The sequence below is a fragment of the Mobula hypostoma genome, chromosome 31, assembly GCF_963921235.1.
Source record: "Mobula hypostoma chromosome 31, sMobHyp1.1, whole genome shotgun sequence".
NCBI classification, from domain to species: domain Eukaryota; kingdom Metazoa; phylum Chordata; class Chondrichthyes; order Myliobatiformes; family Myliobatidae; genus Mobula; species Mobula hypostoma.
In genome coordinates, this window is record NC_086127.1 from 6,864,763 (window position 1) to 6,883,276 (window position 18,514).

At 46.6% G+C, this 18,514-nt stretch overlaps 1 protein-coding gene across 1 annotated transcript in view; it reads right to left on the bottom strand.

Moving 5' to 3' along the window:
• Nucleotides 1-15,974, bottom strand: part of LOC134339993 (NACHT, LRR and PYD domains-containing protein 3-like) — a 37,848-nt gene extending 21,874 nt beyond the window's left edge. Inside the window, exons 1-2 of the mRNA XM_063036834.1 lie at nucleotides 15,969-15,974; nucleotides 1,203-1,430 (exon numbers count right to left, since the gene is read on the bottom strand). Of these exons, the coding sequence (XP_062892904.1) occupies nucleotides 1,203-1,413 (211 nt within the window). The 5' untranslated portion in view covers nucleotides 1,414-1,430; nucleotides 15,969-15,974. The remainder of the gene's footprint in view (nucleotides 1-1,202; nucleotides 1,431-15,968) is intronic.
• Between the last annotated feature and the right edge of the window lie 2,540 nt (nucleotides 15,975-18,514).

The window sequence follows — 18,514 nt, forward strand, 5'->3', positions numbered from 1 at the left end:
TGGTCCCAGTCCTGTTCCCAAACTGGCTATCACCTGGCATCCTGCGGCGATCACCCGAGAGCTGCAGCAGATGTCAGTTGCAGACCTGCCTGAGTAACAGGGCTGCTGTATCAGCGTCTGCCTGGTGTGACAAGCCGAGAGAGGTCTGCCCCCCACCTGTCCTGTACTCACGGTCCCTTTCACACACCTTCCGCTATAGACTTCCCAGGATGAATCGATGATCGCATCTCCCAGGACCCCACCCTACACGCTTGGCGTAACATTGCATTCACAGGCCTACTCCGGGCACCCTACCGTCACTGTGTCACTCATCGTCCCCTCCCTCGCGACCCCACCCTCCCCGGGTCGTGCGCTGCCCCGATTCCGGGACATCGCCTCCCTCGGGTCAAACACTTCACAGAATGATGTTTGCGTCACAGATGGGAGAGTGCGTGTGACTGGCCTGGACAGGGTGCAGAAGGGATTTACCGGCGAAGATCCACTGTAAAATGACAAATGGATCTTGATGCAGCCAAACGTAGGGTGCTGCACTTCGGAAGGGCGAATCGGGGTCGTACTTACGCAGTAAACTACAGGGCACTGAGAAGTGTCGTAGGACAGAGTGCAGATCCATAATTGCTCGAGCATGGCATCACAGGTAGACAGTAAACATAGGTTTTGGCACATAGATCAACGTATTGAGTGGAGCAGTCGGTGCGTTATTTTGAAGTAGTATAAAGATGGTGGTGAGGCCTAACTTGGAGCAGTGTGCGCAGCTCGGGCCACGCCCTACTGGATCAGGGCACATCAGCTGGCGTAATGTTTCACAGCCCCAGTGGTCTGCCTCTGTCTAAAGAGTCCACACGCTGCCCCGGTGACCACATGTGTTTCCGCTCTCCAGCCACATTCCAAGGGTGTTTGAGCCACGAGGTTAATTTGGCACGAGCGTGTATTGGCGGCGCCGTCTTGTTGCGGCGTGCTGTATGAACGAGGGAAGGGAGGGACGAGCACATTGTATCCTATGCCCACTGGCTCGCTCTCGTCTCTTTTGCCAACTACATGTTCTAAAAAGGTTCAGCGGGCGACTCAAACAGGCCTGCCTTTGGTTAACATGTCCACACATTATGCTATCTCTTCAATAATTGCAGAATTAGTCAGAGTTCTGACCTAACATTTGACAAGGTACTAAACGTATAACTTGCAACTACTTGCAATGGACTAACCTGCTTCATGTTCAAAGCATCCAGACGGTTCTGGGACATCTGTGTCAGAAGGACAGCCTTGGTGAGCAATGACGCCCCCGGGTGGATCTCCTTGGCATGGTTCAGAGTCCAGAGAACTTGCTGCACTGTCACTCGCGTTTATGAGGTGATCAGCTTCCCTATCCGGCCACTGTTCAGACTGAGTTTTGCAGCATGAGCATATTCCTCCCATTTCAGTTGTGTTGCTATCTGCAAAATGCAAATCCAGGTTAAAGAGCAATGAAGCAGGCGACCGATGCTAGTGAGAAGTTGTTTAACAACAGTCTCCTGTCCCAATTAAGCGGCATAGTGCCCCAAATAAACGAAGGATTTGTTCTTGTTCCTTAAGTAATGTCCCGCCCAAAAAAAAAAGCAGCTGCCGCGATTAATCGATGACCCACTTAACTGGATTCGACTATAGAGAGCCTTCAAAAGGTATTCAGCCCCAACCCGACAGTCCGATCAACTTAACTGAGAGCTTTTACTTGTGAATGAACAGCTATTTTGTTTTAAAACATTAGAGCACACAGATAAACAGGGAAAATTGTAAAGCATGAAAAACTAAATATTCAAAGCCTGAAATGTCAGCTGTTCAAAAGTCCCTTCGCTCAGCCCTTAGGTGAAACACCTCTTTCAGCCATTACAGCTGGTTGTGCTTTGTACAACGCGATGGAGCCCGATTTGCCCATTCTCATTCCTCCTTCTAACATTGCTCCAGCTGTGTCAGGTGGGTAGGGGAAAGGCGGGGGACTTGGCAGAGATTTTCAATTGGGTGGGTGTACAATCAATATCCATGTTCATTTCTGATTTCCCCAAACCACATCAGACACAAATCTTTTTTTTCCTTCAGCTAGTCACTATATGACAAAGCTTGGTACATCCCTTTTGGACTGCTTTCAATGCCCGTATATCCCTGCTTAAATAATTAGCCCGAAATACATCCAGGCAAACTGAATGTGGATGCTACCAAGGACGTTTTTCTTCCTGGGGCATCTGCGGTAATGAAGGTCAGTTCGAGGGAAAGGGATCAAGTTTAACAAATTCTTCCCAGGTGTGACTCCCAGGCCGGACTGTTTCGGACAAGAAGCCTAAACACATTCAAAGCAGAGATTGACAGACACTGGAAACAGGGTGCGATCAAGGGAAAGAGCCAACAACTCGTGGCAAGGCCAAGTGCCAGCATCTGTGACCTTGATAAATGGTGCAAGAGATTCAGCCTAAATGTTGAGTCCCCACTTATGGCGCGAAGTTGCATATCCTCCAGCAAACCTGGGGTCTATGAGCCATTGGTTAATGGTTGCAGTCCATGCCATATAAAAGGTTGAGACCCCTGTCCTACACCCTCAGTCTCTGCCAGCAAGGATAACAGGTGCAGAGGTTGCAAAAAAGCAGCACCACATGCAGGCGTCCCTCTGCATCGAACACCACTTGCAGAAATAGCCTTTCCACCCACATGAGCGTGAAAATCATAGAACATGGCAACAGAGAACTGTTCAGCACAGAAACAGACTACTCGACCCACAATGTTCTTCAGGGACAGCTAAAAAGCAAATAAAAACACAGAAACTCTCATCCCTCCTCCCGACACCATGTTCATATCCCCCCACCTTCTTTACATCCACGAGCCTATCCAAACCTGTCTTAAGATCCTCTATTATATTTGCCTCTGCCACCCGACAAGGCAGCATATCCCAGGCATCTGCCATTTACCCCTCACATACCCCTTGACACTACCCTCCTCACCTTCAATGCACGCCCTCTGGTATTTGGCATTTCAACCCTGGGAATCAGATGCCCTCTGTCCACTCTGTCACTGCCTCTGATAACCTCGTAAACCTCTATCAGATCTCCCCTCAGCCACCGACACTCCAAGAGAAAATAACCCAGGTTGATCCGGCGTCTCGTGATAGCACATGCCCTCTAAATCAGGTAAATCCTTTCTGCACCCTCTCCAAAGCCTCAACATCCTTCCTATAGTAGGTGACCAGAATTGTACGCAATACTGCCAGATCTGGGAACAGCTTCTTTCCGACTGTGATAAGACTGCTGAACAGATCCTGACCCGGATCTGGGCCATACCCTCCAAATATCCGCACCTGCCTCTCGGTTTTTTTTTTTGCATTACCTTACTTTCCCTTTTCTATTTTCTATTTATGATTTATAAGTTAAATTTTAATTATATTTACTATCGATTTGTACTCCAGGGAGCGCGAAGCGCAGAATCAAATATCACTATGATGATTGTATGCTCTAGTATCAATTGTTTGGCGGCAATAAAGTAAAGTATGTGGCCTAACCAGAGTTTTATAACTTTACGTGCTGTATTATTTTCCAGTTTTCTACACTGTCCATGACTCCACCAATCTTGGTATTAACCACATATTTACTGACCCCACCCATCCACATTTTCATCAAGAGCGCTTATACATTTCACAAACAGCAGGGCTCCCAACTCACAGATCCCTGCAGAAACTTACTAATCACAGACCTCCAGCTCAAATAAGTCCCTTCAATGACTACCCTTTGCCTGCTATACGCAAGCCAGTCTGAATCCAAACAGCCAATTCGTCAGGGACTCCATGCATCTGAATCTTCTGGATTAGCCTCCCATGATGAACTTTAGTCATCCTGATCAGCGAAAATTTGTAACTACAGCACCAGGAGATATTTTTCTTGTCTTAACTAAAGAATACGTGGGTTCACAAAATTTATTACCTGTGTGCACACCTACAAGGATTCCCTGAACCTCCATGAAGAGAGAAGGCATTACCCAGGAAAACAGTCTACGCTGACCAGATGTACTTTGCGTACCCGATCTCATCCCCACGTACTGGTGGGATACTCATATAAGCATGGTTGGCCTCTAGTAGTTAAAGAGTTATTGCCGCCAATGCACCCGAAGCTTTTATATTCATTCCCTACCAGTTGAAATGTTGCATTCAGTGTTGTTAGCTATGGGTTATCAGACTAGCTTTTTACACCGTCTTGTTGGCTCTGATTCAAGTCACCATCCAGTTCTTGCTCTCCTTCTGCAAGTGACATCGAGTAACTTATGGCTCTTTGCTTTCTTTGACCCTGATTGGTTCAAAGCAGTCCAACCAGGTGACCCAGATCCCGAGTATAATGAGATTTCTTCTGCGAACCTGTCATTGTACACAACCCACAGCTTATCTGAGAAAGATCTCTGGTTTAGCAGATTACCTGGAGCTTCATTGTGTCGACTTTAAAACATGAATTTAGCCAAGGAATTTCAGCTCACAAAATGGAGGATGCAGGGCAGCTTCACAAAATGGCAGCCCCCATCTCCTTCAATCACATGGCAAGAACAAAGGCAACTGGATTGTCTATTTCCACTGTTGGATTCATTTGAATTCACTGACTTGTAGACTGTTGTTCTTTCTGGCCAACATCTCCCTCCTCTTGAGCCGATCATATTTATCTTAGGATCATTATCCTCTCTTTCAGTGGACTACTCATAGGACTGCCATGAACCTGCAGAAGCTGTGCGGCACTTGTCTTATAAATATAAATGTAGCGTTTACTCAGTGAAATCACACATTCTTTATTCTGGCAATTATCTTTTCTGCATTACAAAACTATCATCCTCTACCTTTTGAACAAACTTCAGTCTTCCACCTTCTAAGATGATCCTCACCCACTGATTTATTTAAACATTTGATCCCCAATTCCAAAACTGATCCCAAGAATTTAATGTCAAAGAAATGTATACGATAGACATCCTGAAATGCTTTTTCTACAGAAACATCCACGAAAACAGAGAAGTGCCCCAAAGTTAAACATAAGAACCCCAAAGTACCCCCCAGCTCCCCTCCCTCCCGCATGTAAGCGGCAGCGAGCAACAATCCCCCTTACCCCCACCGGCAAAAAAAAGCATCAGCACCACCACCGAGCATTCCAGCATGAGCAAAGCAATAACAAAGACACAGGCTTGCAGTTACCCCGAAGACTTCGCATTCCACCGGTATTTGACATCCCACAGGTTCTCTCTCTCTCTCTCTCTCCCTAATAAGGGAGAAAGCGGTATCTCTATTTTCCCAGCAAGCGGGGAGACATAACAAACAACTCGCTGGTTTACGATGTTAAAGGTCCGTTATGTCGTTTTTCTCGAGCTCTGTGCCTGAAGATCGCATAGATCCCAGGTCTTTGGGCCCACAGCAGAAGGTTTTCTGACTCCCCCGATGACACACGGGTCTCCCGCCGTGACACTGATTGTCAACACCTTCCCCCTGTCTCCCGAGCCCCGAGATCTTAGGCTTCAAAATCCGAGCTGGAGTCTCAAACTGAACCCTTGGCATGTCAGATAACGGCCAGTCCTGAAACCCTGAGAACGGGTCCCATTCCCGCAAAGAATCAAAGTCAGCCTGTAACTCCAGGTCAGGGTCTTCAAAAGAACCCTGAAAGGGAAAAATTTAAAGACAGAAATAGAGCTGTTTCCGAAGATGCAAGCAAAGAAGTCACCGTTTAGCACCATCTTAACTTCACTCCGCCACATCTCCCAGATGGCCACATCTGCACCAGGTGCTCCGAGATGCAGCTCCTGAGAGACCGTGTTGGGGATCTGGAGCTGTGGCTCGATGACCTACAGCTTATCAGGGAGAGTGAACGGGAGATAGAGAGGAGCTACAAGGAGTTAGTCACCCCGAGGCCGCAAGAGTTAGATAAGTGGGTGACTGTCAGGGAGGGGATGGGAAGAGCTCAGACAGTAGAGAGAACCCCTGTGGCCACCCCCCTCAGTAATCATTATCTCGTTTTGGATGCCGTTGACGGGGGTGACCTGTCATAGGACGACCATCGTGCTCGAGTCTCTGATCCTGGTTCTGTGGTGCAGAAGGGAGAGAAGAAGATGAGGAATGTGGTAGTCATAGGGGATTCCATAGTGAGGGGAACAGACAGGAGGTTCTGTCAGCCTGATAGAGATACCCGCATGGTGTATTGCCTCCCAGGTGCCAGGGTATGGGATGTCTTGGACTGGGTGCAGAGTATTCTGAAGGGAGAGGGTCACCAGCCAGAAATCTTGGTACACGTCGGTACCAATGACACAGGTAGAAAAAGAGAGGAGGTCCTGAAGAGAGAATTCAGGGAGTTGGGTAGGAAGCTGAAAAGCAGGACCTCCAGGGTAGTAATTTTACGATTGCTGCCTGTGCCACATGCTAACGAGCACAGGAAATGCCTGATCAGGAATATTAATGTGTGGCTGAGAGACTGGTGTAGGGGGCAGGGCTTCGGGTTCCTGGATCACTGGGGCCTCTTCTGGGGGGAGGTACGACCTGTACAAAAAGGATGGGTTACACCTGAACCCAAAGGGGTCCAATATCCTAGCAGGCAGGTTTAATAGAGCTATTAAGGAGGGTTTAAACTAATTTGGCAGCGGGATGGGAACTTGAGTGATAGGGCAGTGAGATGGCAGAGGGACTGAATGCGTATTTTGCATCAGTCTTCAGTGGAAGAAATGTGCAGCTAAATTTGCTTTTGATACAAAGATTCTTCAAGATGGCGGCGCGCATGGATGCAGTGCCCCCTCGGGGAGTGATAAGTGTATCTAGTGTTTGTTCTGTTTGTCCTGGACGCATAACATACAGTCGGAATATGCTCGTTAACATCAGGGCATACTATGTCGGAAAAACTGACGAGTTCTGGTGTGACATGGACAGTTTACGCTGCTACGGACTACTATTCGCTACCAAGCCGGCTGCTTCCCGAGGGAGGAGGAAGCGGTAGTGCTGTGAGAGAAGACAGAGGAGGGGTAAGAGGGCCGGCAACCCCACCAGGCCAGCGGTACCGTCCCTCCTGCTCTCAAATGTCCGGTCCATCGACAACAAGCTGGATGAACTGCGTCTGCTGAGAGAAACACGCAAGGAATTTATAGACTGCTGTGTGTATGTCTTAACGGAATCCTGGCTCCATGACAGTATACCGGACGCGGCGATACAGCTAGAGGGAATGACATCGTTTCGTGCCGACAGAGAGGCAGCTAGCTCCGGTAAGAGCCGAGGAGGAGGTCTGTGTGTTTATATAAACAAAGACTGGTGTGTGAACGCTACAGTAGCTGCTAAACACTGCTCACCGCTGGCTGAATTTCTCATTGTGAAATACCGGCCGTTCTATCTGCCGAGGGAATTCACCATCATGCTTGTGGCAGCTGTTTACGTAGCTCCCAGTGCCAATGCTAAGGCTAATGCTAACAAACCACTGGGAGGCCTACATGAAGCCATCAGTGAGCTACTGTCTACACATCCCGACAGCTTCGTGGTGATTGCTGGGGACTTTAAACCACACCAGCTTAAAGACCGTGTTCCCCAAATTCCTGCAATATGTGGATTTCAAAACCAGGGGAGACAACACACTGGACTTGGTTTATACCAACACACCACAGGCATACAAAGCAGCACCCCGCCCCCATTTTGGCCATGCTGACCACGTATCTGTCATGTTAACACCAGCATATAAACCACTGCTTAAACATGTGAGAGCAGAGAAAAGAGAGATAAGGGTCTGGCCAAAAGGAGCAGCCTGAGCACTACAAGACTGTTTTTTGCACACAGACTGGGATATATTCAAAACAGCAGCCTCCTATGACGACCATACAGACACTGAGCAGTATGCGGAGGCAGTAATCAGCTACACAGCCAAATGCACGGAGGATGTCACTGTGATGAAAACCTTCACCGCATGTGGTTATAAAAAGCCATGGATGACAACAGAGGTGCGTTCACTACTGAAGGCCCATGACAGCCTACAGATCGGGGGACAGGAGTGTGCTTCGCTCAGCCAGGTCTGCACTTTCACTAGGGATCAGGAAAGCGAAAAGGGCCTACGCGGGCAAAATACATGGACACTTCTGTGACACAGGTGACACCAGACGGATGTGGCAGGGAATTAAAGCTCTGACAGACTACAAGATCAGGCAGAAAACTGATGACAGCGATGCCTCTGTACCAGACAGGCTTAACAATTTCTTTGCACGCTTCGAAGCATCAAACACTACAGCAAGGGGGAGAGCCAGTCCCCTTTTTACCATCTGACCAGTCGGCTCCAATCACTGATCCAGAGCAAACACGGAGGACCCTTGCCAGGGTCAACCCACGAAAAGCAGGAGATCCCGACAACATCCCTGGACGTGTGCTCAAGGAATGTGCTGATGTATTAGCAGATGTCCTGTCAGACATTTTCAACATCTCCCTTAGTCAAGCTATTATCCCCAGATGCTTCAAAACCTCCACAATCATCCCTGTAGCAAAGAAATCAGTTGTAGCCTGTCTGAATGATTACCGTCCTGTTGCCCTGACCCCCATAGTGATGAAATGTTTTGAACGGCTTGTCAAGCCTCATATCACAGCCAGCCTCCCCTCATCGCTGGATCCTCTGCAGTTTGCTTATCGTCCAAATCGCTCTACGGAGGACACAATATCCACCACACTGCACACAGTTCCCTCTCACTTGGACAACAAAGACACTTATGCCAGAATCCTGTACATTGATTTCAGTTCAGCGTTCAATACCATCATCCCGCAGAGACTAGTGGAGAAACTGTCGCTGCTTGGCCTTAGCACTGCCATGTGTCGCTGGATTCTCGATTTCTTTTCAGAGAGTCCACAGTCAGTCTGTGTTGGCAGGAACATCTCTGACTCTATCACACTGAGCACTGGATCCCCACAAGGCTGTGTGCTTAGCCCATTGCTGTTTACACTGCTAACACATGACTGTGCAGCCAGATTCAAGGAGAACCTGATCATTAAATTTGCAGATGATACCACAATGGTGGGGCTCATCAGCAAAAATGATGAAACAATGTACAGGGAGGAGGTCAAACACCTAGAGAGCTGGTGTAGGGATAACAACTTGATGCTTAATGTCACCAAAACCAAGGAGATGATCGTCGATTTCAGACGGTCTCAGCCTGAGCACACACCCCTCAGCATCAGTGGCTCCACAGTGGACAGAGTGGAAGACATCAATAGTTCCTTGGGGTGCAGATCTCGGACAATCTCACCTAGTCCAGGAACACCACTGGGATTGTGAAACGGGCCCATCAGAGATTGCACTTTCTGAGGAAGCTTAAACAAGCATCACTCCCCACTAACATCTTAACTACATTCTACAGAGGCGTGGTTGAGAGCGTGCTGACCTTTTGCATCACAACCTGGTACTCCAGCTGCAGTGCTGTCGACAAAAAAGCCTTGCAGAGGGTGGTTAGGGGAGCAGAGAAGGTTATTGGGGTCTCCCTACCTTCTGTTCAAGACCTCTTTCACAGTCGATGCCTCCAAAAGACATGGTACATCATTAAAGACCCCTCACACCCTCTCCGTGAACTGTTTGTTCTTCTGCCATCAGGCAAACGTTACAGGAGCATCGAAACTAAAACCACAAGGCTACTAAACAGCCTCCTCCCACAGGCGGTCAGACTGTGAAATTTGAAGACCGAATATAGTATTAATGGTAAGACTCTTGGCAGTGTGGAGGATCTGAGAGATCTTGAGGTCTGTGTTAATGGGACACTCAAAGCTGCTGCGCAGGTTGATAGTGTGGTGAAGAAGGCGTATGGTGTGTTGGCCTTCATCAACCATGGGACTGAGTTCAATAGCTGTGAGGTTATGTCACAGCTATACAGGACCTTGGTCAGACCCCACTTGGAGAACTGTGTTCAATTCCGGTCACCTCACTACAGGAAAGATGCGGATACTGTAGAGATAGTGCGGTGGAGATTTACAGGGATGTTTCCTGGATTGGAGGGCGTTTCTTATGGGAATAGGTTGAGTGAACTTGGCCTTTTCTGCTTGGAGCGACAGAGGTAGGTCGTTCGTCCCCTCCAACAGCACTCAAAATGGAGTACTTATTGTTAAGGGGGACAGCAACAGGGTGCTCTCCGCTACCTGGTGCCCTCCCTTCCCTCTCCTGATGGTCACCCACTTATCTGTCTCCTGTTGCCCCAGGGTGACTACCTGCTTATAGCTCTTGTCTGTCACCTCCTCACTCTCCCAAACAAGCTGAAGGTCATCGAGCTGCAGCTCCAGTTCCCCAACTCGGTCTCTCAGGAGCTGCAGCTCGACGTACCTGGTGCAGGTGTGTCCATCAGGGAGGCTGGAAGTCTCCTGGACATCCCACACCTGACACCCAGAACAGAAAGCTGGCCTCACAGTCATACTCACTGTTCTAATGCGCCGAGCCCCGCGAAACACTCCTTTTTTAAAAAAAAACTTTTCTCCCCAACCCATGCGAAGTTTTCTCTCTCTTTGAATAATGTACACAATAATAATTTAGCAATGTGTAATAATACTGTACAAAATAATAAACCAGGGACTATTCTCCTATGCTGTGTGTTCCCCTGTCATAGAGAGTTGAACTGTTGTATCTAATATATCCTTCCTATAACCGTTAGGAGACACCCCTAAGCACGCCATCTTCCGGGATTTAGATGATGTAACTCTTTGGAGTATGGATAGCTGGTGGAGTGCCTTTAAGGGTTCAGGACTGTCCCGCTAATTGACAATCATGTTTCGGGCACCAGGAACCTGAGCCGAGGTTCAGTTCTCAATCGTAAGCACAACTCAAGATATCGTGTTGCTTTTAGTTTCTGCTCAGTCTACACTCCAGCTTGATACGGTGTCCCTATTCCAGCCTCGGATGCTCCTGCACTTGGGTCCAAACTACCCTCGTCGGGATATCTCGACAGAATAACGAGGTGAACGGAACTATATGCAACACTATAATTTTACAAAGCTGCAACATATCTTCCTGACACAATTGCTTCAACTAATAAAGGCAAACATGACATCTGTCTTCCTAACCCCCCTATAAACCTGTGGAGCTACTTTCAAGGAGCTGTGAACGTGGATCCCAGGATCATTCTTCTCATTAACACTGTTAAAGGTCTTGCATTTGTCAGTGTGCTGTCTCTTTATATTTGACCTACCCAGGTGCAAAACCTCATATTTGGCTGGCTTAAACTCCATCTGCCTTTTCTGTGCAACTGATCTGCAGGATATCCTATTGTATTCTTTACCAGTCATCTAAGCTATCCACACCACTAATATTCGTATCATCTGCAAACTTATTAACCAGCTCGTGTACATTTTCACCTATGTCGTTTACATAGATCACAAACTGCAGGGGTCCCAGTACAGATCCCTGCCGAACAGCACTAATCACAAACCTCTGTCTAGAAAATGTCCCTTGGAACACCATCCTCTGCTGGTTCTGAATCCAAACAGCAGGTTCTGTCCAGGAAGCCGGGCGAGGCTGACAGGTCGAGAAAGTTATTGGAACTCGCTGCCCAGCATCAGACCTCCCCGCCCGGGACCAGCTTCAAAATAGCTAAATGAGACATCCCACCCTACAAAAACTGATTTCAGTGAGGTAGCACCATCAATTTGCGGGAGACTTCCGGGAGAAGCGGGATGTCTGCAATGGAGTAGCTCCTTAGCAGCTGGCCAGCCAGTTTAAATAACATTAGCTATGCTAATGAACGAATAACGCCTGTTAAACTCACCTCAACATGCCTTTTACAGTCTTAACCCACCATGGGCAATAGAAAAGTCACTGTTGCAAACAGTGCAGCGAGCAACACTGTCATTACTTTTGACCCCTGTTAGGCAGGGGTACACTTTAGTGTAGTTCTGGGGTGACGTACGATTTATATTTTCTTTTTTTGGAACACTCTGCCATGACGCTCTCTCGCTCTCTCTCTCTCTTTCTCGCTTGCTTTCTCTCTCTCTCTTGCTTTCTCTCTCTCTCTCTCTCCCTCCCTCTCTCCCTCTCTCCCTCGCTTTCTCTCACTCGGTCGCTGTCAAAAAGATTGATTTCCGTTATATTGTATATAATTTGCGGGCATCAGAGAGCCATTATTCAAATGCGGAAGACTCTCGGTACTTTCGGGAGAGGTGGGATTTCTGCTACATAGATACTTTATTGATCCCAAAGGAGAGTACTCTGTCAAGGTAGCATTACGAGTGCACAGATATACAGATACTAGAAGAAAAGTTAAAAAAACAGAAAAATAAGTTACCTCCAACGGTCTGACAGGAAGGGGGTCAATCACTTCCCCGGCTCATTACGGAGTGTAATGGACGAGGGTAAGAATGACCTAATATAGCGTTCTTTGGAGCAGCGCAGTTGTCTTCGTCTATTACTAAAAGTTCTCCTCTGTTCAGCCAAGACAGTGAAAAACATTGTCTAGAACTGCCAGTACTTTCCGGAGGGCCCCTTGTTCCCGCAGACAGTCATCCCTTCCCCGGCTCCCTATTCCAACTCCGATCCGCCGCCGGACCGCTTCGATGCAGAACGGGAACCGAAACATCGCCCCTCCCGGGACTGCGCATGCGCAACGTGATCGTTTTTTTGGCATGGGGGCGCGGGCGGGGCCTGGAAAAACAACCCGCGGAAGCCGCAGATCTACGGGAAACCGGATCACGTGACTGGTGGGCGTATCTCCCACTTGGCAACAGAATCGGGCTTAATATCAAGTTAAGTCAAATCACTTTTTAATTGTCATTTCAACCATAACTTCTGGAACAGTATACAGTAAAACCGAAACAACGTTTTTCAGGACCATGGTGCTACATGAAACAATACAAAAACTGCGCTAGACTACAGACAACTCACATAAAAGTTGCTGGTGAACGCAGCAGGCCAGGCAGCATCTCTAGGAAGAGGTACAGTCGACGTTTCAGGCCGAGACCCTTCGTCAGGACCTCTTCCTAGAGATGCTGCCTGGCCTGCTGCATTCACCAGCAACTTTTATTTGTGTTGCTTGAAATTCCAGCATCTGCAGATTTCCCCGTGTTTGCGTTTTTCAACTAGACTACAGACCTACCCAGGACTGCATAAAGTGCACAAAACAGTGCAGGCATTACAATAAATAATAAACAAGACAATAGGCACAGTAGAGGGCAGTAGGCTGGCAAATGTCATGAAATTCGTTGTCTTTACAGCAGTAGTACAATGTAATACATTATAATAGACAAAAAAACAGAATTGCAGTAATTTAAATTAGTTAAATTAAATTAAGCATTGCAAAATTAAAATAAAAGACTAATAAACCAATTCCCTGGTTTGATTGTGTGGAAACATTAGTCAGCCTGGTTGCTGCTTTGGAACTACTGGAGGGACCCTTCACTGAAGTGTGCAATTTTCTGAGAACCTCAGCTCACTGAGTTTTGTCAGCTCCTGTTGAATTTATTGCCAAGTGTGCAAGTACAGGAAGGTAAAGGGACTGAGAAACACTGATCTGCAGCAGCATCACAGGCAAGTACATTCAGATAGCAAACCGAACATAAATTATACAATTCTATGTCATTAACAATATATAAATATAGATTTTGTGTTGCACGTGGCCCCTCAGCCAAACTGTTAACACAGTTTGGGAACGAACATCTGCTCTCCAAGCACCGGTCCCGACAACACCGAATGGGACATCCTGCGGGCCCGGGAAGGGTCTGGTTATTCCTTCCCATTAAACACACAGACAACAGGAAGAGGGGCAGGCCTCTCGGCTCCTCCAGCCTGTCCTGTCATTCAATTAGACCCCAGGCCAGTCCATCCTTGCCCCCAACACAACTCCTATCCCCACTTTTCCCAGACCATTGGCCTCACTTACATGTCAACAGTCTGCCGGTGTTTTCCCTCCCAATGTGGTGAATCCCTCTGCTCCCCACCACCGTGGGGACAGACATTTCCACAGATGAGTCCCTTAGAGAGTATCAGCCCTATACTGTCCCCTCCCCGCTGTCAACGGGCTCCAACCCCGTCACCCACCGGGACAAACATCCTTTCAGACTCTATCCTGTCTGGCCCCTCTGACACATCTTTATCCTCTCAAAAAATCCCCCTCCCTTGTTCTTCTGCCAGAATCCCTCCCTGGTGAGCCGGCATGAAGCCGATGGGCCGAGCCGTCTCCTCTCTAGCGACGGATCAGACTCCGGACGTGGGAGATGCTTCACAAGAGCCCATAACTTCCCTCGGAGGGAAATGGAAATAAATCATAAAGCAGGACCTTTACTTTGGAGTTTGTCCGAGTTTGACGGGAAGAGTGGGGCGGGGGTGGGAGACGAGATCAGCGGGGGTAACGCCCACTCGGCTGGTCCACCTCCGCTATTGGGTATAGCCAATGATTGACATCATTTCGCATCAATGGGAATAGCATGTCTCGTGGATCCAGCAGGGGTGGGGGGGAGGGCGATGGGGGGGGGGATCACTGATTGCTGGCCTAGTCGTTTTCAGATGACTCTGCCGTAGTTGGATACATCAGCAAGGGAGATGAGGCTGAGTACAGGGCTACGGTAGGAAACTTTGTCACATGGTGTGAGTAGAATTATCTGCAGCTTAATGTGAAAAAGACTAAGGAGCTGGTGGTAGACCTGAGGAGAGCTAAGGTACTGGTGACCCATGTTTCCATCCAGGGGGTCAGTGTGGACATGGTGGAGGATTACAAATACCTGGGGATACGAATTGACAATAAATTGACAGTGTCAAAGAACACTGAGGCTGTCTACAAGAAGGGTCAGAGCCGTCTCTATTTCCCGAGGAGACTGAGGTCCTTTAACATCTGCCGGACGATGCTGAGGATGTTCTACGAGTCTGTGGTAGCCAGTGCTATCATGTTTGCTGTTGTGTGCTGGGGCAGCAGGCTGAGGGTGGCAGACACCAACAGAATCAACAAACTCATTCGTAAGGCCAATGATGTTGTGGGGATGGAACTGGACTCTCTCACGCTGGTGTTTGAAAAGAGGATGCTGTCCAAGTTGCATGCCATCTTGGTCAATGTCTCCCATCCACTACCTAATGTACTGGGTGGGCACAGGAGTACATTCAGCCAGAGACTCATTCCACCGAGATGCAGCACAGAGCGTCATAGGAAGTCATTTCTGCCTGTGGCCATCAAACTTTACAACTCCTCCCTTGGAGGGTCAGACACCCTGAGCCAATAGGCTGGTCCTGGACTTATTTCATAATTTACTGGCATAATTTACGCATTACTATTTAACTATTTATGACTATTTTCTATTACTATTCTATTATTATTTATTATTTCTATGACTATTACTATTTACTAATAGTAATATTACTCTTACTATTTCTATTACTATTTATTATTTATGGTGCAACTGTAATGAAAACCAATTTCCCCTGGGATCAATAAAGTATGACTATGACTATGTTAAATCGTCTCAGCGCGAGCAGCGCACGTGTGTGTGTGTGACATCAGGCACGTGACGTCAGATCCCGGTGTGGGGAACCCATGCGTGATGTGAGGCGCGTGCAGGGGTGCAGCGTTAATTTTTTAGGTGCCGGATCTGACAAAATGCTTGCCATTTCCTACATCCTCTCTCTATATATGTCACACCCAATTTGTGTACTTGCTCATTTCATGTACTGGGCAACTTCCTTGCCCCATTCATGTAATGAGCAGGTACACAAATTGTGTGTGACATATATATATATATATGAATAGGGCTCCTTATAATGTCAAGCACTAAACCAAGATGAAAGAAATATATGAATTCCAGAACTCCACGGAAATATAGTGATAGTTAAGACATTAGCAAGATTATAGCCTATCACTACATTTCAGCATATAACTGGTACAATAAAACATATAATACTTAATTTAATAATATGACAAAGTATTGCACGGATGCTCTCACTAATTATCATAAAATATAATTAGCAATCAAGAAAAGAAAAATACAGTAATCATGTATTTTACCAATTTAAAGATAATTACCTACTTACCAAATGCCACCAATGAGACCTGTCACAATGATCCCCACAAAGGGTCGGGCGTAATATGTGTTCGGGGGTCTGAAGCAACTCTTGTCCAGGTGTCACCTGCTGATCTGTGGTACCGCAACCACAATGTGACATATGGCTCAGGTTTCCACTGAACTAGAGGAGGTCCTGTAGTTTAGATTAGATTATGAGGACACTCAGTCCTCGTTTATTGTCATTTAGAAATGCATGCATTAAGAATGATACAATGTTCCTCCAGTATGATATCACAGAAACACAAGACAGACCAAGACTAAAACTGACAAAAACCACATAATTATAACATATAGTTACAACAGCATAAAGCAATATCGTAATTTGATAAAGAGCAGACCATGGGCACAGTAAAAAAAAAGTCTCAAGTCCCGATAGCCCCAACATCTCACGCAGATGGTAGAAGGGAGAAACTCTCCCTGCCACAAGCTTCCAGTGCCGCAAACTTGCCGATGCAGCATCCTGGACACAGTCCGACTCTGAGACTGTCCGAAAACTTCGAGCCTCCGACCAGCCCTCCGACACCGAGCACCGAGCACCATAACAAACATAAATGCTGATACATGATCTATGAGAATCCTTGAGTGTGTTGCTGTTATTATCAAGTTCATGTGACTGAATCCTCTCTCACACTCAGCAGTACTAATAGGAATAACTTGTGAACAGCTCAGTAATGGGCGTAAATCTTGGGGGATGCGGCGTCCACGATCTTCCACATAATCCCTGAAGGCATTTATTACAGAGGAAGAAGAAAGCTTAAACCTCTTGCAGAGAGATAATATTGCAGCTTCTCCATAATTAGGTGGTATTTCAGCAGGCCAGTTATCTTTATCAAGGACACACACTTCATTTAGCAGGGATTTATACAGACTTTAAGGTTTAGAAGTTTGAGAACCTTTCAAGGATGTTGCCGTGAACATACTGTGCTGCAAATTGTTTATAAGACTAGTAAGAAACTGTAGAAAATTAATGGAGACAATTTTGTTGTTGCTTGTTGAGGTAATTTCTCCAAACTTCCCTTTTTCAACTGCCTCTTGAGCTTCTAGAGTTTTTGTACCAGGTTGGTCTTTCAGTCCATGCAGTGATCTTATGCTCCGTTGGGTCAGTTTGTCTGCATAAACAGTCGTAGTAGTGCGTTTCTGTAAACACTCTGACAGTAAACCAAGTTCATGCAACGTGTCATACGTTAGAGCTCAGTCCAATAGAAACTGTTCTGAAGAATCTTTTCAACAGTCCTTCATAGGTTTTTCTGTCACTCCCAGATCTTGTTTCATTCTTCATTGCTTTTTCAAGATGAAAACACAGTGCTTCATAATTTTGCCGCACTGCTGAAACTGTTCAAAACGAGCTAGCCACACACCTGGTGCCCAGAACACGGCCTGTTTTGCAAATTTGTTGTTCTAGTTCAGAGGCACATTCAGACAGTTCCTTTTGATTTAGAGGTGATTTACCGTAAACAGAGTACAACTTGTCCATAAATAATTGAAAATGATTTATTCCATGAACATCTCTCACCGAATCACCTACTGCAAGTTCTAATCTGTGTTTAAGACAGTGCCAAATTATCACATCAGGATAATGAGAATTGTAGTAAAAATTTTGAAGTTCCAATAAGCCAAAGTGATTAGAGTATGGTCTGTCATTCTGAGCTAAATAATATGCAGTACGAAAAATTGAACAAGTTGCCTTTAGATGCGAAGCATTCATGGTGTCACATAATTTTCTAAGAGAATCTTCACTAGCTATAATTTCAACCCTTAGAGCAGCAGTGTGAGCTTTTGATAATTTGTGATCAACAATTTTTTTTTCTGAAAGACTTGGATCGGCTCCATAATAGGATACTTGGTATATCTGCCATGCATTTGACAGCCTCAAACCCTTGGAAGTGAAAAGTGTCAGATTGCTTTTGTTTGCACATACTTTACACCCAAGTTTATCATCCTTGAAGTCTAACCAGGGATAAGTTTACTTCTTTTCCTTCCACATTTCTTCAGTCCAAACATCTGAACAGGGATATAAACCCTGTTTGAGATTAAGAATCTCCGGAGGGGAAGGCCCCAAATCCTTGGCTTTGCCTATTGCCTGTTGCCGGGTATGGGGTCGAAGCACTTGGCAGAGATGGTGCTCGATGCTCGGTGTTGGAGGGCTGGTCGGAGGCTCGAAGTTTTCGGACGGACTCAGAGTTGGACTGTGGTCGGGGTGCTTCCAGGATGCTGCATTGGCAAGTTTGTGGCGCTGGAAGCTCATGGAAGGGAGTTCCTCCCTTCAACCGTCTGCGTGAGATGATAGGACTTTCGAGAGACTTTGAGACTTTTTTTACGTGCCCATGGTCTGTTCTTCATCAAATTACGGTATTGTTTTGCACTGTTGTCACTATATGTTATAATTATGTGGTTTTTGTCAGTTTTTTTTAGTCTTGGTTTGTCTTGTGTTTCTGTGATATCATTCTGGAGGAACAAATTGTATCATTTCTTAATGCATGCATTACTAAATGACAATAAAAGAGGACTGCGTGT